Source organism: Anabrus simplex, chromosome 2 (assembly GCF_040414725.1).
Source record: "Anabrus simplex isolate iqAnaSimp1 chromosome 2, ASM4041472v1, whole genome shotgun sequence".
NCBI lineage: Eukaryota > Metazoa > Arthropoda > Insecta > Orthoptera > Tettigoniidae > Anabrus > Anabrus simplex.
The window spans coordinates 631,247,481-631,273,571 of NC_090266.1; the positions used below are offsets into that span (position 1 = coordinate 631,247,481).

Below are 26,091 nucleotides of genomic sequence, written 5' to 3' on the forward strand. Positions count from 1 at the left end.
ATTATTATTATTATTATTATTATTATTATTATTATTATTATTACGGTATGCTACTTGAATATTGATTTTTTTCAGTGTGTTAGCCAGATCGTATGAATGCCTGTTCCGATATGTGAATACTACATATTTTTTCTTTCCGTCCTGTTTTTCGAGATGTGTTTTTTGTTTGTTGATGATACTATTCTTTATTTTATTGACATAGTTTCTTGTGTAACCATTGCTTTTTGCTACAACATGAATTAATGTCATTTTTTTACGTTCTATTTCTGAAAGTGTTGTGTTTATCGCCCTGTTGATTAAGCTTTAAAACGTGGCCTTTTTATGCTGTCCTGGATGGTTACGTTTCTAATTATAGTATTGGTATGTGTTGGCTTTCTATATATTTGGTATTCAAAATGGTTATTTTGCCTAGAGACTGTTATATCCAAATAATTCAAGGATTTGTTCTTTTCTGATTCTGTTGTGAATTTAATATGTTTGTCCATGCTATTTAAAATGTCCAATAGTTCCTCTGGTTTTAGTATTTGTTCATTAATAATCACAAAAACATCGTCTACATATCTCAGCCGATGTTTTTGTGATTATTAATGAATAAATATTAAAACCAGAGGAACTATTGGGCATTTTAAATAACATGGACAAACCTATTAAATTCACAACAGAATCAAAAGAAACCAACCCCATGGCACTACAGCCCTTGAAGGGCCTTGGCCTACCAAGCGACCGCTGCTCAGCCTGAAGGCCTGCAGATTACGAGGTGTCGTGTGTTCAGCACGACGAATCCTCTCGGCCGTGATTCTTGGCTTCCTAGACCGGGGCCGCTACCTCAGCGTCAGATAGCTCCTCAATTCTAATCACGTAGGCTGAGTGGACCTCGAACCAGCCCTCAGGTCCAGGTAAAAATCCCTGACCTGGCCGGGAATCGAACCCGGAACCTCCGGGTAAGAGGCAGACACGCTACCCCTACACCACGGGGCCGGCCACAATATAATGAGAAAAGAACAAATCCTTGAATTATTTGGATATAACAGTCTCTAGGCAAAATAACCATTTTGAATACCAAATATATAGAAAGCCAACACATACCAATACTATAATTAGAAACGTAACCATCCAGGACAGCATAAAAAGGCCACGTTTTAAAGCTTAATCAACAGGGCGATAAACACAACACTTTCAGAAATAGAACGTAAAAAAATGACATTAATTCACGTTGTAGCAAAAAGCAATGGTTACACAAGAAACTATGTCAATAAAATAAAGAATAGTATCATCAACAAACAAAAAACACATCTCGAAAAACAGGACGGAAAGAAAAAATATGTAGTATTCACATATCGGAACAGGCATTCATACGATCTGGCTAACACACTGAAAAAAATCAATATTCAAGTAGCATACCGTAATAATAATAATAATAATAATAATAATAATAATAATAATAATAATAATAATAAGATGTTCGCAAATTCAAGCAAGATTAACACAGACAACCAATTCAATAAATCAGGAATATGCAGACTGACATGTCAAAATTGTAACTGAAAATACATCGGACAATCAGGAAGAAATATAGCCATTAGGTATAAAGAACATATAAATGCCAAAAAGTAAGGAAATTGTCAGCTATGTGCGCGAACACATGCATGAAAATAATCATTCATTCACCAACATCGAACAAGACATGAAATTAATACATTCAGTAAACAAAGGGAAATATATCGACGTCCTGGAGAAATTAGAAATTTATATAGATCAGAAACAAAATATTGACAACAATTTAAATGAACACATTCAGGAAGAAAATCCATTATTTAAATTAGCTAACCAATATGTGAAGAGAAAGAAAAAGGATAATAGATAGCATCAATTATAATTATCAGGACCACTCCCCACCTCTCCCCCTCCCATCCGCTTAAATGGTCAGGTTTTATGGGTGATATTCTTCCTGTTAGTGGCTGGCCGGCAAGCGGATATTTTTCCTCCGCTTTATCATTTAATGTAAGTCCTAACACTTTTATATCATACCGTATTTGAATATATATTTTAACTAGGTAAAATAGCTTTTCTTTCTTTATTCTTTTTATAGTACTGGAGGAGCATTTGCAGAAACATAACGGGAGGTTTGTTCCGCTCTGATTGAAAAAGTCCGGTCCTGCAACAAACGAGCAAACGTCATCTGCCCTGACGGCTCATGCATGGCTAAAATTTTTAATATGTATACAATAATGAACTTATCAATGTAACCTATAAGGGTATTAACTTCAAAGGATGTCAAATTGGACGATAAGATGGTAGCTTCATAGTGGTAGCAACAATACAAGCAGTGACAAGTAACATTTTATCAGTGACTGACTCAGCTAATGGATCCACCCAGGGTGATGATACACGTACTGTATGGGTGTAAAGGATAGGAGGAATGCGTGGACGATTCAAGAGTGATTTTAAATATGTTCCATGTCTTACGTGTTGGGTTACAACAGGCATTATTGTACAAATACGCAAAGTATACATATAGTGTTCTAGAGTTGAGGTTATACAGGACAATGCTTAATGTTAATATGACAAGATGTTGTATCTTGAGACTTGGGTAAGGTAGATTTTGATGTAAATACACTGACGAAGGGAGTTAAGGCTCCCGAAACATGCACGTATACATTATTCAAATATTATTAATATATTGACAGGGCGGACCAAACAATCACCCATTGTACAATATTGTTAAGTGCATGAACTTCAAATTACAGCGAGTTTTCATGGAGAAAGATTATGTTGCAATTGATAGACAATGCCATTCTTTTTCATACATGTAGCAGTCGGAGTACATGTAGCTTTAGGACTCGTTTTGAGCATGGCGTCAAAACTGGCTTACGCATCAGAGGTCCAGAAGTTTTCATACAAGTCTGCCTACTTGCTGGAGGTTTCACCGCCGCATGAAGAAGACAGGTATGAGTGCTGACTCGTCGGCGACTTGGGGATAGGGAAAGTAATGGCCGTGGTGTTCATTACAGTACATTTACCTGGAGTGGAAATAGAAAACCCCTTTGAAGGCTGAGGACAATAGTGTTCAAATCTACCTTCTTACGGATGCAAGGATACATCTACACAATAAGTACCGTCTAGTCAACTCACTCAGTTCATAATATGTTTCTTTAAGGACACCTGGATGAAAACATGCTTATCTTAAGGTTCATTTTATAGTAATAATAATAATAATGTTATTTGTTTTACGTCCCACTAACTACTCTTTTACGGTTTTCGGAGACGCCGAGGTGCCGGAATTTAGTCCCGCAGGAGTTCTTTTACGTGCCAGTAAATCTACCGACACGAGGCTGACGTATTTGAGCACCTTCAAATACCACCGGACTGAGCCAGGATCGAACCTGCCAAGTTGGGGCCAGAAGGCCAGCGCCTTAACCGTCTGAGCCACTCAGCCCGGCTTCATTTTATAGGTTCACACCCAAGAATCTATTTGTTCCAAAACTACTACACTTTGCCCAACTTTGAAAATCAACTAAGGCTAAATATATACTTAATATCAACTAACCATCTTCCTTATGTGGTCAGTAGGGATGCAAATACCAACAATTCACATTCAAGAATTCTAATTCCTGCCACAACTTACGGAATAGATTACATTATGAGTGATCATTAACACTACTGCCCACTATAAAGACGTGCAAGTGTATCCATGAAATATTTCACTCTATCAAAAGATAATTGTCAATGCTTGCTTATAGATTTTAGGCAATTCCAGAAGTTTACTGAGTTGGATTGCTCCAACTCTTATGATGCTTGAGAAAAGTTTTCCTAAATACTAAAGAAATGTCACTTTTGAAAATGTAACGTTAACTGACAGATGAGGGGGCGTGACAGTGTTGCCGCCATTTTTAAAGAGCTATTTAAAATACAAAACGTAGACATATTATATATTTTTGTATTCAGATATGTTTACTCTATTCAAAGAAATGAAAAACGAATATTTTAGGACTTTTCACGTCCATGTGCCCTTGAGGTGTGTGTGTGTGTGTGTTGTGTGTGTGAGAGGGAGACAGAGAGAGGACTTGAAATATGGCAGTCCATCAGCATTTTCGTGGAGTGGTCAAAACCCCTAACATACAAGATTTCTATAGCTTCCTCTGCCGTCAAATGAATTCGATCATGAATACTCCTTCCAATCCACTTGAGTTATGGTATGGTCCGGAGACTTTCGAAGCTGAAAGTCACGTTTAAGTGGCTCGGATTCTATGTAAAGCTATAGCTCCCCTGACGGATGACTTAAGATAAGCAGTCGCATAAAATTCCAGGCTAGTTTTTGCTTAGTATGATTCCACCAGTTCACATTGAAACCATTCATTTGCAGTACCAACGATCTGTGATGTATCATTAAATAAATAAACATTATTTGGAGGAATGACTATCCGTAAGTTCCGTGGAATTATATTTAACATGTTCCAACTGCTTTCTTACACAAGGGGACGTTTTACATGGAAGGTGAGGATTGGTGCGTACTGTGTTAAAAACAAACATTATTCATCTATCAATTCAAATGTTAACGCCCAAATTGAAATGAATGAAAACCTACAACCTGTTTTCCAGTCATTGACCGGGTCAGGGATGGAATGAATGGAGCAGATATAGGCTGTTAGTACGATTGGGTCGCCACTCCCAAAGTGATTTATTAACGACTGATAGATGCTATAAAATGAGAATGTAGAGTGTTGCTGGAATGAAAGATGACGGGGAAAACGGGAGTACCCGGAGAAAAACCTGTCCCGCCTCCGCTTTGTCCGGCAGAAATCTCACATGGAGCGACCTGGATTTGAACCACGGTATCCAGCGGTGAGAGGCCGACGCGCTGCCGTCTGAGCCACGGAGTAACGCCCAAATTGGCCAATGAAAATACAGAAATAGCCAGTCTTATTGTGACTTGCAAAAGGTGGAGTTCCTGTTAAGTAAGGTAACATTCAAAGTCACCTAAAATAATAAGATGTTATACCACTTTCAGCAACTGAAAATTTATGTTAGAAAGAACTCTCTTTAATGATGGAGTTCATTGTACAATTTTGATTTTTGTGTAGAATGAACTTAGATAGAAACCATTTAAAAGTGACTTGTGTTAATTTCTGACAGAAAAAATCATGATATTTCAGCCAGAATGATTATTTATAAAAATGTCCTTGAACACGCTTCTGACAACGGAGTGTCGATGATGAATGTGAATAACTGTCTTCAGTAAAATTTAGTCATCGTTCATTATTCATTTGCTACACACATTCCATTGATCCAATATCGCTTTTGGGCAATAATAATGTTACTATGAATATATTTTTACTTCAAAAACAACGCTTCCTTTATGTCTTGGAATGTAAATATCTTCAACTCTTTCAGTATAGTTATTACGTCTATAAGGTGTGTTTCACATACAAACAGCTCAGTAACTGGTTAGCACAAAGTAACACGCACTTTGGACAAATATATTTTCAGTCCAAACTCCCAGTTTTCGGCAATCGCTTTACCTCTGCAGCGGGACATCTACTACTTTAAAGAAAAATTCTCGAATAATGTGATGAAGAGAAAAGTAAATAAACAGTGGAATTCCGTTAATTTGCAGCACCGTTTTATTTACAAAATATGTTTAAGATACCCTCCCTCTTGTGCCGCGTAAAACACTATACTCCTCAAAACGCCTTCTTACACTATCAACAGCATGGAGGGTGTGTGACGCTTTCACTTACTGCCCTAAACCTTTCCACAAGATCATCCCTGTTATCAGCAAATGTTGCGTAAATTATGTCACGCATGTAATCTCCCCCCATGGCACTACAGCCCTGAAGGGCCTTGGATTACCAAGCAACCACTGCTCAGCCCGAAGGCCTGCAGATTACGAGGTGTCGTGTGGTCAGCACGACGAATCCTCTTGGCCGTTATTCTTGGTTTCTAGACCGGGGCCACTATCTCACCGTCAGATAGCTCCTCAATTCTAATCACGTAGGCTGAGTGGACCTCGAACCAGCCCTCAGATCCAGGTAGAAATCCCTAACCTGGCCGGGAATCGAACCCGGGGCCTCCGGGTAAGAGGCAGGCACGCTATCCCTACACCACGGGGCCGGCATGTAGTCCCTTAATAAATAAATAAGTAAATAAATAAATAAATAAATAAATAAATAAATAAATAAATAAATAAATAAATAAATAAACAAAAATTCTTCTCCATAGACTAAAGCGTATTAACCAACTCGTCGTTACTATTACGCCCCTGCTCTATTCAATAACATGCAGCGGGAACGTTTACTAACACTGTGCAGTGAGCGAAATAATAACGTCAACAAATACCCCTCCCCTCGTGCACAATGATTTTACCTCCATCTAGCGGGCTGTAAAAACACTTGTTTCTTTCATAATTATGTGAACAGCCGGGGTGAGTGGCTCAGACGGTTGAGGCGCTGACCTTCTGACCCCAACTTGGCAGGTTTGATCCTGGCTCAGTCCGGTGGCATTTGAAGGTGCTCAAATACGTCAGCTTTGTGTCGGTAGATTTACTGGCACGTAAAAGAACTCCTTCGGGACAAAATTCCGGCACCTCGGCGTCTCCGAAAACCTAAAATGTAGTTAGTGGGACGTAAAGCAAATAGCATTATTATTATTATTATTATTATTATTATTATTATTATTATTATTATTATTATTATTATTATTATTATTATTATTATTATTATGTGAACTTGCAGCACTCACATTTACTAAGAGTTGACCGTCCCACTACACAGATAAAGCAGAGCGTTCGCCAACACATCGGGAGTTTGGATTGAAAACCTACTTCTCCGAAGCACCTGTTACTTAAGGCCACCACTACCGGGCGGGCGAGTTGGCCGTGCGGTTAGGGGCGCGCAGCTGTGAGCTTGCATGCGGGAGACGGTGGGTTCGAACTCCACGTCGGCAGCCCTGAAGATGGTTTTCCGTGGTTTCCCATTTTCACACCAGGCAAATGCTGGGGCTATACCTTAATTAAGGCCACGGCCGCTTCCTTCCCATTCCTAGGCCTTTTCTATCCCATCGTCGCCATAAAACGTATCTGTGTCGGGGCGACGTAAAGAAAAGAAAACTTTAGGCCACCCAACTTACTGAAATATATGAATCTGAAGAATGCCGTATGCAACAGGCATTCTTATACCTTCCCACACTGAAATAATGGTTACTATTCCTTCCTCATATCTCATTTCGGGGATCCGGGGAGGAAAATAATGCAGTAGTTCTAGTATCCCCTGTTTATACTTGAATGTTTTGAACATACTAAGTACCAGTGTTATTGTGATTATTGTGATGTGTGTGAGTGACTTACATTATCCGGAGTTAACAAACGGTAGGATGGCCAGTTCCTGTCTACTACTTTCACAGCACCAAGCATGTTCTTAATATTGATCCACAAGGCTGGAAAACCGCGTATCAAATCTCACTAACAAGACTTCAGAGCTCTTGTCAGAGAACAGAACCTGGGCACATCTAAGAAGTAGACTCCTACTATAACTACTGCACCATGAAGATGGTCAATAACATGAATTATATTATGCCATGCAATGTTAAAATTGTCGGTATGTTTTATGAAAGAGTGCTCTTATAATCTCTCTTTTTGGATGATGTACTTAACAAACTGCAAACACTACCGGTTTTAAGAAAAACATGAGTGCCAGAATTTGGCGCTAAAAGAGGCTCTGTGACCTACCAGCAAATAGCCTATACTGCCAAGTGCCTTCCGTATTTTAACCCTTTTAAATGCCAATCTATTCGATCCCGCAACAATTAGAAAGCAAGTAGATCACCAAATAAGCTGCACAGCCAACCGCAACAGTAATCCTGGACAGGTGGATATACAGTAGGGAAAAATGCAGTTGCTATCTCTGACTTCATTGTTGACAAACCTTGCTCTGAAACTGGCTGAAATTACCAGAGTAACCATCTGTTATAGGCCTAGTTCCCATTGATTTGTAATTTTCTTCACTTCAGGGATTAAACTTAACTGTGTTAACCTGCTTGGTTACGATTGTGGGCCAGAGAAATATGCTGCAGGCACGGAGATTTTCCTGTAATTTAACTCCGCGTATAAATGAAATCTGACATATGAAAACACAATCTCTCTCCATACTCCTATAGATCTGAAGGTTTTTAATTCGTGGCAAGGGAAGCATTGTGGAATGAGTGCATGAAATCCGAAGTAATGAAAAATATTTTCCGATTATTTGGTGAAGGTATCATAATTGAAAAAATATTTTTTAAGTCAACATGGAATGTTTCTTGGTTACAATGGAATTATGGGTCCATGTGGAAGGTGAGAAGATTCACGACAATGCTTACGTCTGTCATATCATAATGGTAAAACCATGCAGTCATGCGTAAATGTCAAGACATTTTGATAAAACAATGGTAGGAAGTCGAAGACGTTTCCAACTAGCAATACCGGAGGTTCACCTTACAGACCAATTACAGTAACTACACGAACATTAATACTTATCCACAGCTTCTAGAAATTAACCTCACACGAGGACAAATGACAACAGGGAAACAATTTCTCGCGGATAACGATCTATTTGTCGGTAAGTCATGAAAATACTGTAAATTCAATGCATTGTTAAGTTTAAACTCGCCTACCATTTCCCCTTCACAGGGATCCGAGTCGCTTCTGACAGTGCGTCCCTGGGGCGGAGGGCTGACAGGAGCACAACTCGCAGTATTTACGTTGAGAGACAGAAACGTATGCATTGCTGTGTTATCTTACTGTCTGTGTTGTGATTACGAGACGTTTAGTCTGTGTTGGTGGCCAAGCTGAAAACTAAAGGATGTATTTGTAAAATTGTAAAAAAGTATATGATTGGAATTGCAGTTTGTCTAAAAATGTCATTTTGGCACATATTCGAGAGGATGAACAATAACCAATTGTGGGAGAGACAGCCTCTCTAATCTCAGAAATGATTGATGTTCAGTTTAATCATTGAGAGATCCAGTCCAAGCTCCACCGCCACACGACATCGCCCAGTGGCGGCGGTGAATATCTCATACGAGTTGAGTTGCCGTGAGCACTGTATGGCAGTCTAGAGCAGAGATGCACAAAACGTGACTCAAGGAGTAAGAGTGTTGTGTGACACTAGCCTCGCGTTCCCACCACTCGCCTCATTCGTGCATGCCCATTCACACGTAAGTTTTTCGCTCTGCTGCTTGTTTGTTGACGTAACCCTCGCACACGGAAGTGTGCTTTTCTTAATGAAACTTACGAAGCCTCGGAAAAAAACCAATCTTTCTAATGTAGAATTTAAGGCTTCGATTCGAACAATGTGCTCATACTCCCTCACACAAGATTTTGAAACATTAGCGAAATGGAAGACGTTAAAATTTAAATGCAGGTTTTCCACGTCCTCCGTATACCCCAGATATTGTATCAGTATCGTAAATGCGAATATTAGTTCTGTAATTGTTTTAATTTTGTGTTCATTTCTTCAGCAATAACTGTGCATTATTTTGGATTTGTCAAGCTAACAGTCTTTCCTATTTAAGTTGTAAAATGGAATGTGTCAACAAATAAGCACGTAATCTAACATAATTTTAAATTAACTTAAGCAGTATAAGATTCCGTATGGTTTTTATACATGAGCAACACACATGTTCATTACAAACACCGCGCCTTCCGGTGTCCATTGTACTACTTTGACTTTTACCCTGCTCAGAGAGCTTTGCAGAAAAGGCAGCTCTAGACTTCGCTGTGGCTCCGAGCGTACGATGAGAACTACTTCTGTGTATATCCCTGAACTATAACACGCAGCACGTGAAGCAGCTCAGAGTAATGAAGACGTTCTACAAACTGGAGTAGATCGTTGTTTCTGACCCTTACATTTCTTATTTCAGTCCAGTTGGGAAAGTGGATTGGATTCAAATCACTTTAGAATGTTGACCAAGTATGATCATGGTGCTCTTGGTCGCAAAATAATATAGACTGTAGGTCTTCATTCGGATTATTTCTTCTCCCCTTTCTCTCATTTTGTTTTATATCACATCACGGTCAACAACTAGTGGATAGTTTCAGCTTATTCTTGAACTATGTGAAATATTTGAAAACTATATTTTGTGAAGAATCTCACATCACCTTATATATATTTATTTTTATAATTAATGTACTGCAAACGTTAAATACTTCAAGAATATAGCAATACTATTCGTGCTGGTGAGCAAAGATTTAAACTGAAAACACCTCGCTGTAAAGTTGTAACCTAGTCGATATACCCACAATATTCATGTAAAGAAAACCCATTTAGTCCCAGTACTGAACTAACAGTTATTCTTTGCCAAATACTATAACATTATTTATGTTTGTAAAAACTTACAGATTTTTACTAATGAATTAGTGTCGTCTGAACAATACCATCAAATTCTAAACGAACATGCTGCGACGGCTTCCACAAGAACAAAAATTGAATTCTAGTCGCATACACTTGATAAACATAAGAAAGAGACTAGAAATGGTTATTAATAAACAAAATACCACGATGACAACACAGTTAACAAGTTTTACAGAAATTGAGCAAAGAGGAGGCTGCATGCATGTGAGGGATAAACGTCTATCTGTTCAAGCTCACGTTTAAGGACATGTTACATCCGATGGGACAAGGAGTAACTTAGAAGTTTTCTGGACATGCTGAGCGGTGTACTTGACTATCTACTGCTCTTGCTACATGCGATATTGTCAAAAAAGGCAAAAAAAAGCAGATCAAATCAAGACTAGATTACAAAATATGATACAATGTGTGCTGTCTGTTGGGTGGGATGTGGGGAGGGGGCATGCTTCACATGCCGCACACTATCTACAGCAGGCTCCAGCACCTAGTTCTTGGGATCAAAGAAGCCCGGACTCGCCTACCATTTCCTGGTCAATTTCCCCTTCACAGGGATCCGAGTCGCTTCTGACAGTGCGGCCCTGGGGCGGAGGGCTATCGACCCTCATGTACTGTAAGCGGTACTCGGATTGGACGGGGCCCAGGCAACTACCGTTGGGGGGACCCTCGGACTTGCTGCGGCGCGAGGGTCGTGGGCGGGCCCCGCCGCGTTCCTCCGACTGCAACAGGAAGTAGACACGTTCAAGTTTCGCGCTCCCGACACTCGGCCAATTTAGGCGCCCTTTTTTCCAAAAGTTTCGAAATTCACCAAAACGCTTAGCTTAGACAATACATTCACAAACTTACACATTACTTGACAGTGGCCAACAAAAGAACAGACAGAGGCCGTAACACAGACAAATGCAATTATACAAAGCAATCTGAAGTCACTTTAAGCTAGATATCCTGAAAGACTGATTGATCCCTGATGAATTACAGATATTTGTTATAATTTCTAGCCGCAAATTTGTCAACTTGTCGGCAAATTTATTGACAAATGGAGAAGTAAGTAATGTCCCTTAGGGTGGGTATATGGAATAAATTAACAATTTCTAGAGAGATCAGAGCAAACCATCCTGAGTATTTCCTCTCCGACGAAGTTCTGCAGCTACTTTACATCAGACCTCCAGATGCACTGGAAACCTTCCTTTTCCAAATATCTTGTGAAGTACTTGCATTTCTAAAGTTATAACCGACTTTTGAGTTGTCTGTGACGCACAACTACTGATACGATATTTCAGAAGCTCGTAGTTTTACGTGATTGCTCATATCGTAATGACATCCAAGGGAACTCCAGTTTTTCGTAGATTCTGAACCACACGCACGTGACTTTCCATTTCAATTCATTGGCCGGGATTCGAATAGCAGGCGCTTTGGCGAGAAGTCACTGACAGTATCACTTGAATATCACATAGTACTGTGCTGACTTATGCTATAATCCTTTCATTCACAAAGGATGTATCGTAATGTGTGAGATCCATGTCACCAGCGGGTAAGTTAAACCAAAACAAATAGAAACCTCTGTGTGAGCATGCGTTCCACTGTGGGCAGTTTCGTTCCATTTCTGCTGTAGTAAAAGAGGGGATGTTTACCATTACACGAGATGCTTAAAATTACCACCTGCAACTTGAATGCGAGCATAAAATCGTCGTCTTGAAGAAGAATCCCAGACTCTTTCAAACGCACCAGGAGTCTGCCGAATTCGTTGGCAGCCATCTTGTCTACGCTTGTATTTTCTTCAATATGCTACAAAACACGCTCTTCGAGAGCAACAGTGCGGGAACAGTCCTATGTACCTCAATATTTCACAAAGGAACGTGCACCTCGCAGTAATAGCTGGAATATTTTCTGGTCTGGAAGATGCAAATTTTGAAAATGATTTGTCTACAAACGTTGCTCAACGCAATGTACCTTGTCAACAGCTCACATGCTAAGAAGTATGCTGCGACTGAATAAGCAGAGGTGACGGTATAAGTCGAAATAGTGCCCGCTTGCATATCTCCGCTTTACAGAAACTCTTGTCTCCCCACAATTTTCTGTGATCCCTAGCAGTACAAGTAGGCCTACCTAACAATAACTCGGAAACGAGACAAATAGAAGACATGTCATATGGACTATTTTGTATTCCTTGGTGACGTGTACCTCACATGTTACGATACATTCTGTTTATCATCTCGACGTGTTTCTTGGACGTCCTTTAAGAAGTTCTGTTTGTTTGTTAGTCTCATGTTTCGCTGCGAGGATTTGGACATCACTGCGGTCACACATGGGTTGCTTAGGAGTCAAATTTTCAGGGTGATGTACAGTTGAAACTCTAAATTATTTGTGAGTTTTAAGCCAATAGCTAGTGAATTAAAACGGGCAACTGACCTTGGCGGGTCATATTTCTTAGTTAAGTTTTTATTCATTGCACCAGTAAAATATGGCATATACATCCATTTTATTTGATAACGTTAGTAGTAGGGCAATGAGAGTTCAAAGACCATAGCGTCAGCACTCGAGGTCATTAACCCCTAGTAGTGTAGCTATGCCGGTTCTGTTTCAAGGTCACTGACCTATAGTATAGTAGGTGAGCAATGACGATTTGCGAATTTTGCATAAGGGAGCGAGCCTAACCTCACAGTCGCTATCTTGAGGGGCCTAACTACACTTTAAAGGCTAGTTGCCCTTCCCGACGCCTAAGAGAGCAAGCCTAACCTCATGGAGGGGCCTATCCTTAGTTTTACGGCTAGATGCCCTTCTCGACGTGGACAGTCGTTATCTTGGAAGGGCTTAACCTTACAGGACGTTGTCTTACGGCGAAATGCCCTTCCCGACGCTATTTTCAGTAGTAGGACAATGACGATTCTCCCGACGTTGTTTTATGTAGTAGGGCAATAGGGATTTCATAAGTAAGCACACATGGAGGAGTCTAACTACACAGGGCCGTAGTTTTACGGCAAGATGTCCTTCTCGACGCCAATTTTACACGATGGCGGCTATACACAGCTCCGTATGAGTCGGCCTAGGGGCGCTTGCACAAGATGGCGGCTGCTCTATGAGACGGCCGATGGATGCTTGTGCAAGATGGCGGCTACACCTAGACTCTTATGAGACGGCTCAGGAGCGCTTGCGCAAGATGGCGGTTATACATAGGATTCTATGAGACGGCCTAGGGGCGCTTGCGCATGATGTCGGTTATACACGGCTTATGGAGAAAGATGCCGGCCATGGGCGATTGTACAAGATGGCGGCTATACATGGGCTCTTATGGAGAAAGATGACGGCTAAGGGCGATTGCGCAAGATGGCGGCTATACATAGGCTCTTATGGAGAAAGATAACGGCTATGCGCGGTTGCGCAAGATGGCGGCTATACATAGGCTCTTATGGAGAAAGATAACGGCTATGCGCGGTTGCGCAAGATGGCGGCTATACACTGTTTCTTATAGAGAAAGATGCCAGCCATGGCAATTTTACAAGATGGTGGCTATACACAGGCTCTTATGGAGAAAGATGACGACTATGCGCGGTTGCACAAGATGGTGGCTATACATATTCTCTTATGGAGAAAGATGCCGGCTATGGGTGATTGCACGAGATGGCGGCTATACGCGGCTTCTTATGGAGAAAGATGCGGGCTATTGGCGATTGTACAAGATGGCGGCTAAACATGGGCTCTTATGGAGAAAGATAACGGCTATACGCGATTGTGAAAGATGGCAGCTATACACGGCTTCTTATGGAGAATGATGCCGGTCATGGGCGATTGAACAAGATGGCTGCTATACATGGGCTTTTATGCAGAAAGATGATGGCTATGGGCGATTGTGCAAGATGACGGCTATGCATAGTCTCGACTATACATGGGTTCTTATCAGAACGCCTAGTGCCATAAGAAATACATTGGTTACATTTAAGCCCCTAGCAGTCGAACAAATTATCGGATAAACATGTAACTTGAAATTTCGGTTCGGAAATATACTATTTGAATCTGTTGGCATGCGTTATAACCATGTAGCTCATGCGGAAAGTGAAATTAAACAGAACGCCTAGGGCTATGAGAAATACATTGGTTACATTTAAGCCCCTAGCAGTCGAACAAATTATCGGATAACCATGTAACATGAAATTTCGATTCGGAAATATAACTATTTGAATCTGTTGGTATGGGTTATAAGCATGTAGCTCATGCGGAAAGCGAAATTAAACAGAACGCCTAGTGCCATAAGAAATGCATTGCTTACATTTAAGCCCCTAGCAGTCGAAAACATTATCGCATAAACATGTAACATGAAATATCGGTTAGGAAACATATTATTTCAATCTGTTGGCATAGGTTATAAGCTTGTAGCTTATGCAGGAGCGAAATTCAACAGAACGCCTAGGGCCATAAGAAATACATTGGTTACATTTAAGCCCCTAGCAGTCGAATAAATTATCGGATGAACATGTAACTTGAAATTTCGGTTCGGAAATATATTATTTAAATCTGTTGGCATAGGTTATAAGCATGTAGCTTATGCGGAAAGTGAAATTAAACAGAACGCCTAGTCCTATAAGAAATACATTAGTTACATTTAAGCCCCTAGCAGTCGAACAAATTATCGCATAAACATGTAACATAAAATATCGGTTCGGAAACATATTATTTCAATCTGCTGGCATAGGTTATAAGTTTGTAGCTCATGCAGGAGCGAAATTAAACAGAAAGCCTATAGAGAAACCTAGCCCAGGGACTACTGCGCAAGATGGCGGCTGTAGATAGGCTCTTTTCCTTTTCTGACTGGACACAGCCGCCCTCCTCCTCCTCCTCCTCCTCATGCGTATAGCAAAATGGCACGGGACACAGCTGCCCTCCTCGTCTTCCTCCTCCTCGTTATTCGTATAGCAAAAGGACAAGGGACACAGCCGCCCTGCTCCCCCTCCTCATCCGTATAGCTAAAGAGCAAAAGGGCAAAAGGGCTCCTCCTCTTGGCTATAGCCTACATAGGCTCTTACAGCTTCCTCCTCCTACTACAGGACGTAAGAGGGCAAGAGAAAACATGTTGACTATTGAGCAGAAAAACGTATAACACAATAGTTACTTATGTAAATCCCATCGCCCTACTACCGGTACTTAAAACAACTTCGGGAGAATCATTACCCTACTATTCAAAACAGCGTCAGGAAGGACATCTCGCCGTAAAACTACGTCCTGTAAGGTTAAGCCCCTCCGAGATAAGGATTGTCTACGTCAAGAAGGGCATCCAGCCGTAAAACTAAGTTTAGGCCCCTCCATGAAGTTAGGCTTGCTCTCTTAGGCACCGGGAAGGGCAACTAGCCGTTAAAGTGTAGTTAGGCCTCTCAAGATGGCGACTGTGAGGTTAGGCTCGTTCTCTTATGCAAAATTCGCAAATCGTCATTGCTCACCTACTATACTAGGGGTCAATGACCTTGCAATGGAACCGCCATCGCTACACTACTAGGGGTCAATGACCTCGGGTGCTGACGCAGCAGAAAAAGTGCTGACGCTATGGTCTTTGAACTCTCATTGCCCCCTTCAACTAACGTTGCTGTCCGGGAATGTCGCTGTTAATGTTCATATGCTGTATCCCTGTTTTGGTCTCAAGCATAAGGTATACTATTGTACTGAAAAGTAAATGAATATAGCTTTTTATTTTTTATGTTCAATCGGTCATGGTTTTCATTATTTGCGAAATCAAAGGAATTAATATAATTATAGTTTTAAGAAAGACAGTTAAAGAACACGAAACTAAACCCGTGGTACATACAGCCCATTAAGGGCAAGGTTGACGACCATTCAGTCAGATGGACTGCATATATTGGAGGATCACATGGTCAACGTAACCATTTCCTAAGCCACCAAGTGAGTTGGCTGTAAGTTACGGGTCGTGAAACTGTAAGTTTATATTCGGCTAATCGTGAGCAGGAGGTCGGGTGCCTGCAGCCTTGAAGGTGGCGATTCATGGTTTCCCATTTTCACACCGCCTGACTCCATGGGCCAACGGCCGTAGCTGTATTAAAACACCGGATCCCGTGAGATCTCCGAAGTTAAGCAACATTTGGCGTGGTCAAGATTTGGATGGGTTGCCACGCGCTGTTGGTGGGGCTAAGGGAATGAAGGAACGGACAGGAACTGGCCACCCTAACGTACGTAAACTCCGGCTCAGGCACACCTCTGTGGAGGTTCGGACCTGCCTTCGGGCAGATCACATCCTACCTTCCCTTTGACTCCATGGCTGAATTATGAGCGTTCAGGTTATCGGAGCACGGAGTTCTGGGTTTGGTTCCTTGCAGAGTCATGGGATTTTCAAGCATGTAAAGTTATTTCTTGTGACTCGGAGACAGGGTCTTAACCATACTAGTAAATCACAGACACTTCCCTCCAATACAACGACGCGCAGTTTACTTTCTACTACACACTCCGCTCACCATAACTTAGGGCCTGGCTTTCAAAGAATGCAATAGACATACTATAATAATAATAATAATTTGTTATTATTATAACGCCGAGAGAATGCCGGAGCTGCAAGTGAATTAAAACTATGACCGCCAAATTCTTAGTCCAAGTCCTCTCCCAGGCGGCCAAAAGCCTATCTAAGCTAGTAAGACGTTAAACAGCCAGCTTGACTTTCTTGATCGAGTACAGTATGTTTAATATCAGCAGCTCCTCAATTGATCTCACGAGGCTGGGTGACACCAGTTCCAACCTTGAAACCAGAATTAGAAACCTTGGACAATCCGGGTATCAAAGCCAGGTCTATTGATAGTAGAATCCCATAACTTGGAAAATAGTATTAAATGCAAGAATATGTACAGTTACTCAAAGAAAAGAATGTGCGCATGGTACTGTATATGTTTCTCGCAGGTACACTTTTCTCAGAAACAAATGAACCTATAGATATCATGTTTGTTGTGTTCTTTCTTTTACACGTTGCTTTACGTCGCACCGACACAGATAGGTCTTATGGCGGCGATGGGGCAGGAAAGAGCTAGAAGTGGGGAAGAAACCGGCCATTACCTTAAGTAAGGTACAGTCCTAGCATTTGCCTGGTGTGAAAGTGGGGAACCACGGAAAATCATCTTCAGAGTTCGAATTTACTATCTCCCGAATACTGGATACTGGCGGCACTTAAGCGACTGCAGCTATCGAGTTCTGTGTTGTGGGTACCATACGATTTATATATATCCACATGGGAGGTGAATCATGTTTTGACAATAATTAAAACTGCCTGTTTGTCGCTATAAGACCTTTCAGTGCTGGTGCGACTTAAAGCAAGTTGTAAGAGAAAGAAAACTCTGATAAACTACTAAATACATGGAATATACAATACCATGCAATAATTCATTTCTGAACGAGTGTACATTACATCCCAATGCCCTATTTATGTTAAATCTCCAATGAGCGTAAATTGGTCTCCTCATCAATAATTTTTTTTAATTTTTATGTAATGTGTATGTCTTTTTATACTTATTTTGCTAGCTTCACTACTGGCATTAATTTAATCATTTGCTCGAGGTTATTGAGTTTAATGCTTAACATGTTAATCACCCGAAAAGCTAAAGTTAATAAGAACAGTAGCACGTATCTTCATCAATGTCCGGCCGTGCGGTGTATGGGGCAACGCGTGCGCCTGTCACTCGGTGGCCCCGGGTTCGATTCCCGGCCGGGTCAGGGTTTTTAATTGTAAATGATTAATATCACTGGCCTGGGGACTGGGTGTTTCGTGTCGTTCCTAACCTTCTTTAACTCAATTACACTTATACGCAGGTTCCTAACATATGGTGAAAGTAGTGGGAAAAGATCTTCAGAGGTCGATGCCACGAACAAATATCATTTAAAAAATCTTCATCTATTGACCAGTGCACTAATTTAAAGTTATTTTTGAGATCACACGGAAACTGTTGATTATCCCTCAGTACTCAGCACAGTACTGCTTGCGTGCAAAAAAAAAAAAAATTACTTGCTTGCTACTCATTCCCTGAGACAGCTGAGTATTGTTACTACAAAATTAAATCCAGAAAATAGTATTTTCTATCGTTTTACCATCTGGTTGATAAAAAAGTGATAAATGCTTGGATTCTGTGTAGATAAGTACATGAATTCAAGCAAACAAACAAACCGTAAGACATAGAACCAGAAAAAATTATCACTGATTTTGTACCAAACCTGTGTCAGATTCAAAAGTGTAATTACAAGCGAGGGAGACCATGTCTGGACAAAACTGAGAAATGGAGAACGAAGTTCGAAGAACATCGATCCCTCCAACTGATCTAAAGATGTATTCTAATGACCACCGGCCACTGTGGAATGAAAATCTTCAACAGCTAAGTTGCCCCATGCTGCTACAGTCCCTATGGGCCTTGGTCTACCAAGCGACCGCTGCTCAGCCCGAAGGCCTGCAGATTATTAGGTGACGCATGGTCAGTGCGATGAGTCCCCTTGGTCGTTATTCTTGGCTTTCGAGAACGGTATCGCCATCTCACCGTCTGATAACTACTCAATTGTGATCACGTAGGCTGAGTGGACCTCGAATCAGTCCTCAGATCCAGGTAAAACTCCCTGACCTGGCCGGGAATCTAACCCGGATTCTGCGGATGAGAGGTAGGCATGCTACCCCTGGACCGCGGGGCCGACTACACCTACACCACATGAGATAAATACACCCACAGACATGTATATTTTCAATTTGCTTCACGTAGCACCGACGAAGATAGATCTTATGGCGACGACGGGATAGGAAAAGGCTAGGAATGGGAAGGAGAGCGGCCTTTGCCTTAATTAAGGTACAGACCCAACATCTGCCTGGGAAACCGCGGAAAACCATAATCAGAGCTGCCGACAGCGGGGCTAGAACTCACTATCTCCCGAATGCAAGCTCATAACTGCGCGACCCTAACCGAACGGACAACTCTCTGGATGAGATAAATATAAAATAAACCTCTGTTTGAATGGAGAAGAATATTTTTTCAACGTTTTTCATGCTAATTACGTGGATGGAAATTTAAATTTCATAGAGTGGGGGTAAAATCCTGACTAGAAATGCTTAATTCAGAGCATTTATGAGCACGTACTGAAATGTGCTAGTAGCCTCTGTGTAGCTAATTACACAGCTTTGCAAATACGTAAAACATTCGAATCTTATTATATTTTGACTTTGAAGAGACAAATACTTTTTAAAATAATTTGCTCGTGGTTATGCATTGCTTTTGGAATAATAATAATAACAAAACAAACATTGCAAAGAAATAACAAATTGAGCATTTAAGGGTAAACCCTTGAGCGTCTCGGGGAAGGGGCGAAGAATTGCCCGCGGCTTTAATCCTTCAATATAATGCACGCAATTTTGTGGTTTGATGAAACAATTCTTCAAATATTTCATGTAGTTGTCAGATCATAATTCTACTTATTTATCGCACTGATTCCTAGCTGTTTATAAATTATTTCTAAAAAGCCAGAAATCTCATTTTTCAGCGCGGGCAAATTTTTACCCCTCCCACCTAGGCTTTGTCGTGACTATTTTATTATTCGAAAATAATTCCCATTAAGCATTTTAAAATTGTTGTGAGTTGTAGGCCTGTAGATTACCAATGCTATGAAATTTGTTATTTATAAACTCAGTGTTTTACATAGAAAGTATTGGACATTGTTGGTCCTCCTGGAAGAACAAAATTTGAATTTGAATGAAACGTATCGGTTGTGTCATTCTAGTCAGAAGTTACTTTGTGGAAACTTCTTGTATTCACAGCATGAAGATGACCGAAAATTAGATAATATCTATGGCAAACTGAAACTCAGCAGATATTATAAATATGTTCGCCCGCAAAATTAAGCACAAGTGTCGAGCGCCTCGCGAACTACGTTACGCAGTCTGTGTATAATTTGTCGTCGCCCAGATTAATAAATATTGAAGTTTCACTTATAGTACGAGTATTTAGGCCTCATCAGAAGAACCTGAACTACAGGGATATTATGAGAAAAGAAGCAAGTTTGTAGTTTTACATAAGTGCTGATGTCGTGATCTGATCAAAGCCAGGGCATGTGATAATAAAACTTACCAGTTCTCTTCCACCGACATCGGATTTCATTTTCTACATTAAATTGCACTACGCATCGTCTATATCACCTGCTCTCCAGCGCGACTTTCCTCTACCGAGTGCCGCGTCCTCACTTCTGCTTTCCTGACGTCACAGCCGCTGACGTAGATTGTCTACAATCTGCCATATTGTACATTCTTCGAGGCCCCTTACCTGCCCCTCATTTCTCTTACGCCTTACGAAACGATTCACCTCATTCTTTAAGACAAATAGCCCCATCACACCGGCTGGCTTTGCATAAAGTATTCCCTCCTCCGTACATGGAGGCTTGGCACTAGGGAGCACTAGCAGCTGGACAGTGGGACTTATCCTGCAGTCCCGCAGCCCGGACACCACTGAACCCGCGCAAAGAACATCGCAGTGTCAAGGTGGCTGATCTCCCATGTGTGTTTCAGTCATCAGTCCACAGACTGGTTTAATGCAGCTCTCCATGTCACCCTATCCTCTGCTAACATTTTCATTTCTACGTAACTACTGCATCCTACATCTGCTCTAATCTGCTTGTCATATTCATACCTTGGTCTACCCCTACCGTTCTTGCCACTTCCACTTCCTCCAAAAACCAACTGAACAAGTCCTGGGTGTCTTAAGATGTGTCCTATCATTCTATCTTTTCTTCTCGCCAAATTTAGCCAAATCGATCTCCTCTCACCAATTCGATTCAGTATCTCTTCATTTGTGATTCGATCTATCCATCTCACCTTCAGCATTCTTCTGTAATACCACATTTCAAAAGCTTCTATTCTCTTTCCTTCTGAGCTAGTTATCGTCCATGTTTCATTTCCATACAATGTCTCGCTCCACACGAAAGTCTTCAAAAACTTCTTTCTAATTCCTATATCACTGTTTGAAGTGAGCAAATTTCTTTTCTTAAGAAAGCTCTTCCTTGCTTGTGCTAATCTGCATTTTATGTCCTCCTTACTTCTGCCATCGTTAGTTATTTTACTACCCAAGTAACAATATTTATCTACTTCCTTTAAGACTTCAATTTCTAATTTAATATTTCCTGCATAACCTGCCTTCGTTCGATTGCACTCCATTACTTTTGTTTTGAACTAATTTATTTTCATCTTGTACTCCTTACTCAAGACTTCGACCATACCATTCAGCCGCTCCTCGAGATCTTCTGCAGTCTCAGATAAAATAACAATATCATCGGCAAATCTCAAGGTTTTGATTTCCCCTCCTTGGATTGTGATTCCCTTTCCAAATTCCTCTTTGATTTCCTTTGATTTCCTTTACTGCCTGGCCCCCATAACAATAAATATTACAAGAAAATGGACATGACTTGTGCAGGATATACATAACATGGAGTCTTCCAGCCCACATCATTCCATGTGCTATCTACAAAATGTCAGATTTTGCATGTAGGAATGTCCATTTTCGCAGATTACACTGCTATTATACCTTATCACCACATCTGGCCTGGTAGCATGCTCTAATATCACTTCCCAATCCTCCCTGCTATCTCTTTCTTCTTGAAACTAATACCATGTTGGAGGCTGTGTAGATCGAGCTGATCGCCATGCAGGTGGGGGGGGGGGATTCGGTGGCCTTCCCGAAAAATACTCCTTCTTTAGTCCACGTTCAGAAACGGATATTCGGGGTGGCGGGGTTCGGACCGAACCTTGGAGCTGGTTCTCCCTGATTTTAAGACTGTTTTAAGGTAAGATAATGAGAGGAAAAAATAGGCTACATTATTTGAGATAATTCTGCGTTGCAGAATGAAAAGAAAACCTTGCCCTAAATCGTAGTTTTTCAGACTCATTTTTTCACGTCCATCATTCATTCAATTATTTATTTATTATGCTTTTGTAGAGCTTAAGAGTGTATAATAATATATAGTAAATAATAACCTACACAATAACACGTTACACTTTTCTATCTCACATTCATTCGATCATCGAGTTATACAAGTTAGTCAGCTGCATTAAGCAGGTGGTCTCGGCAAGCAGCCTTAAATTTAAGTAATGAGTGGGTATTTCTGACACTGACAGGCAGAGAATTCCAAAGTCTACAACCCGTCTCAACAAAAGAATTGTTATAAATGGAGGATCGGTGAACGGGAATAGAAAGGGAGGAACCAGAGCGGGTAATACAGCTCTGAAAGGAGGAAACTTACTAAAGCTGCCTTCAGAGATCAATCGGTATATCTGTATCAGTATGCGATACGTTCATCGTTTATTAGGTTTCAGCCATTCAATAGTGAGATAGTATGGGGTGACATGTGTATCAGAACTCAGACTGTAAATAAATCTAAGGCAACAATTAAGTGCTCTTTTGTTGCGCCTACAAGAATGACGTCACAGTAATCAAGGACGGGAAGCACTAGCGTTTGTTTGTGTTTGACTCTCACGTTACAAGGCAAAATATTGTTGCTTTATTTTAACTGAATGAAGTATCGAAAATACTTTTTACAAACACTTTTAATATATTCAGACCAACTTAAAGTTTCTTTCATTGTCACTCCAAGATTTCTCACAGTTTGGCTGAATGGAATAGTTATGCCCTTCAGTATAATTGGAGGAATAGTTTCGTATCGTAGTGTGGTCAACAATTTTCGAGTGCCAATTTTCGCTTGTGTCTTGGAGGGGTTAAGGAGGAGGGAATTTTTTCAGGAGTAAGCATTAAGTCGCTGAAGGTCAGCATTGATAACTGATATGGCTTGAGGCAAATTAGAGGTCTTACAGTAGCATTATATTTGTAAAACGTCCGCATAAAGATCGTAGCTACAATTCTTTAAATAATAATAATAATTATTATTATTTGGTGTGTCTATTTCTACCCTCCGATGAGGGTGGGCGGCATCTGCCATGTGTAGGTAACTGCGTATTATTGTGGTGGAGGATAGTGTTATGCGTGGTGTGTGAGTTACCCCCGAGCCATTGAAATTAACCAATGAAGGTTAAAATCCCTGGCCCGGCCGGTAATTGAACCCGGGACCCTCGAAATCGAAGGCTAGTACGCTGATAATTCAGCCAAAGAGTTGGACAATTCTTTAAATTAGATGAAATGTCGTTGATGTACAAAATAAATAGCAAAGAGCCTAAAATACTGCCCTGCGGAGTGCCTGCCTTCCTGGTTAGCCATTGAGAGGTTTCATGGGGAGAGTTAAGAATTTCGTGCTTCATATCAAGCAATAAGGAGAGGATTTTACTTATAGCAGTACGGCAAACACTTTCATTGTTGCCAACTGCACACATTTACAATAGCAGGGGGCAGAAGGAAATGATGTTACAACATTTATCGAGAAAGGAAAAATAATACATGAGTGATAGAATATTCCGGATGGTTTAGAGCAGCGGATCAATAAGATGGATTAGGGTGAAATCAAGTTTTCATAACTAGGAAGACTTGTTACTTTCTTTCACTGTTGGGTTCATATAATTTAAATCTAAATTTAAGTTAGATAATGACTGAGTTTGAAGTTAAGGTAGAATTGCGTTGGGGTTAGTAGTAAAAGGAGTCGCAGAAATTATCCGAAGGATGTGCCATATTTGAAGTGAAGGTTCCTTAGTTGGGGAGATACTTCTTTCTTTTAACTACTTTGCTTCACGTCACACTGTCACAGATAGGTTTTATGGGGACTATGGGATAGGAAAGGAATACGAGTGGGAACAAAGCGATCGTGGCCTGTGAACAATGGGAAAACACGGAACACTATATTCAGGACTGCCGACAGTGGGGTTCAAACCCACTATCTCCCGAATACAAGCTCACAGCTACGCGACCCTAACCGCAGGACCAACTCGCTCGGTGGAAAAATATTCAAAGACCGAGTTTTATCTGAATAATCTCATTATATACGGGGTGTCCAGAATTAAACTGACGGTGTTCAGCGTGACACAGCACGGGCTGTAATGATTGTAGGAGTCTCAAATTTTGTAGATATGCTAACAAAGCAATGCGCTCGCGATTTATGACACGAGCTTTATTGGATCCAAGTCTTGACATCAGGTGAAAATATAGTGCTGTAAGCAGTGGCAGGGTCGCAGGAAAGACCAAACATATGATAATGGTGATTCTGGCCCGTTTATTATGGCGTCCCAACTCAGCAATAAGCTGGATCCGCAACACGGCATGGTCGACAGTTGCCGCAGCACATCGGGTGAAATCAGAGCTACGTGCCCTTCGTTGTATGTTAGCCTTTAGATCAGGCAGAGACTGGACATAACCCTGACAGACACGATCCTTCAAATATCTCCACAACCAGAAGTCACAAAGATTTAGATCGTGGGATCTTGAAGGTCACACATCTGGAAAAATTCCTAGAAATATTGCGGTCGTTACTGAAAGTTTCTCGCAACAAATCTTTCACAAGGCGTGAGACATGTGGTGTTACCCATTTTGAATGAAAATAACGGTGTGGTCACGGTTGCGTTCTTGCACATGTGGAATCACGTGTTGCACAAGGAGGTCCCTATAACGTGCAGATGTCACTGTACACCTGACAGGCCCACAACGGGCCATCTCCTCAACGGACCAAGAATGAAGGAGTTTGTACAATCACACAAAACAGTCACGTAAGGTGAATGCAATGGTTGTTCCAGCAACAATCAAGGAACTGTCATAACGCAGTTCCACTGAAAGAATATTCTGACGTCAGAGTTACAGAAAATTGCACGTTCTGACTGCTTACAGCTATATTTTCGCCTGGTGGCAATACTTGGAACATAATTTTGTGGCTTAACTCGCAAGCGCGTGACTTAATTAGCATATCTACGAAATCTGAGACTCGTACGATCATTACAGCCCGTGCCGTGCCGCGCTGAACACGGTCAGTTTAATTGTGGTCGTCAGCATATACTGTGCCGGCCCCGTGGTGTAGGGGTAGGACCCGGCTTCGATTCCCCGCCAGGTCGGTTTTTTTACCTGGACCTGAGGGCTGGCTCGAGGTCCACTCAGCCTAAGTGATTAGAATTGAGGAGCTATCTGACGGTAAGATAGCGGTCCCGGTCTAGAGAGACAAGAATAACGGCCGAGAGGATTCGTCGTGCTGACCACACCACACCTCGTAATCTGCATGCCTTCGGGCTTAGCAGCGGTCGCTTGGTAGGCCCAGGCCCTTTAAGGGCTGTAGTGCCATGTGGTTTGGTTAGTATATACTGGACTACTGAAAGAACATTGAAAATACTAGAATGAGAAAATCTGCTACCATGTGACAGCATGTGGTAGCGTTCATAAACAGAAGCATTATTTTGCTATTTGCTTTACGTCGCACGGACACAGATATGTCTTATGGCGACGATGGGGCAGGACATGCCTAGGAGTGGGAAGGAAGTATCCGTGGCTTAATTAAGATACAGCCCCAGCATTTTCCTGGTGTGAAAATTGGAAACCACGGAAAACCATCTTCAGGACTGCCGACAGTGGGGTTCGAACCCACTATCCCCCTGATGCAAGCTCACAGCTGCGCAACCCTAACCAAAACAGTAGAGACAATACGCGACACTTAGCGAGATATCTAGAGACAGCTATTAGAGCTCTCTCTAGTGGATGGACCTGAGAACTACTGTTTCTGTCATAAGAGCACGTGTATTTCTTTGTGAAGTTTATGGTGTTATTTATGCGTTTTCAGTGAGTTGACATAATTA

At 41.2% G+C, this 26,091-nt stretch overlaps 1 protein-coding gene across 10 annotated transcripts in view; it reads right to left on the reverse strand.

Annotated features, from left to right (window-relative positions):
- LOC136864291 (proteoglycan 4) overlaps positions 1 to 26,091 on the reverse strand; it is a 975,577-nt gene that overhangs the window by 403,776 nt on the left and 545,710 nt on the right. The window contains exon 1 of one of the 10 annotated variants that reach the window (XM_067141080.2): positions 20,459 to 20,562. The exons of 7 other annotated variants lie outside the window; for them this stretch is intronic. Coding sequence is in view for 2 of the 3 variants with exons in the window: in XM_067141076.2 (XP_066997177.1) it covers positions 10,904 to 10,987 (84 nt within the window). In the remaining variant the exon portion in view is untranslated. Of the gene's footprint in view, positions 1 to 10,903; positions 11,031 to 20,458; positions 20,563 to 26,091 lie in introns of those variants that run through there. 2 more of the 10 variants (XM_067141079.2, XM_067141076.2) reach the window with 2 other exon arrangements.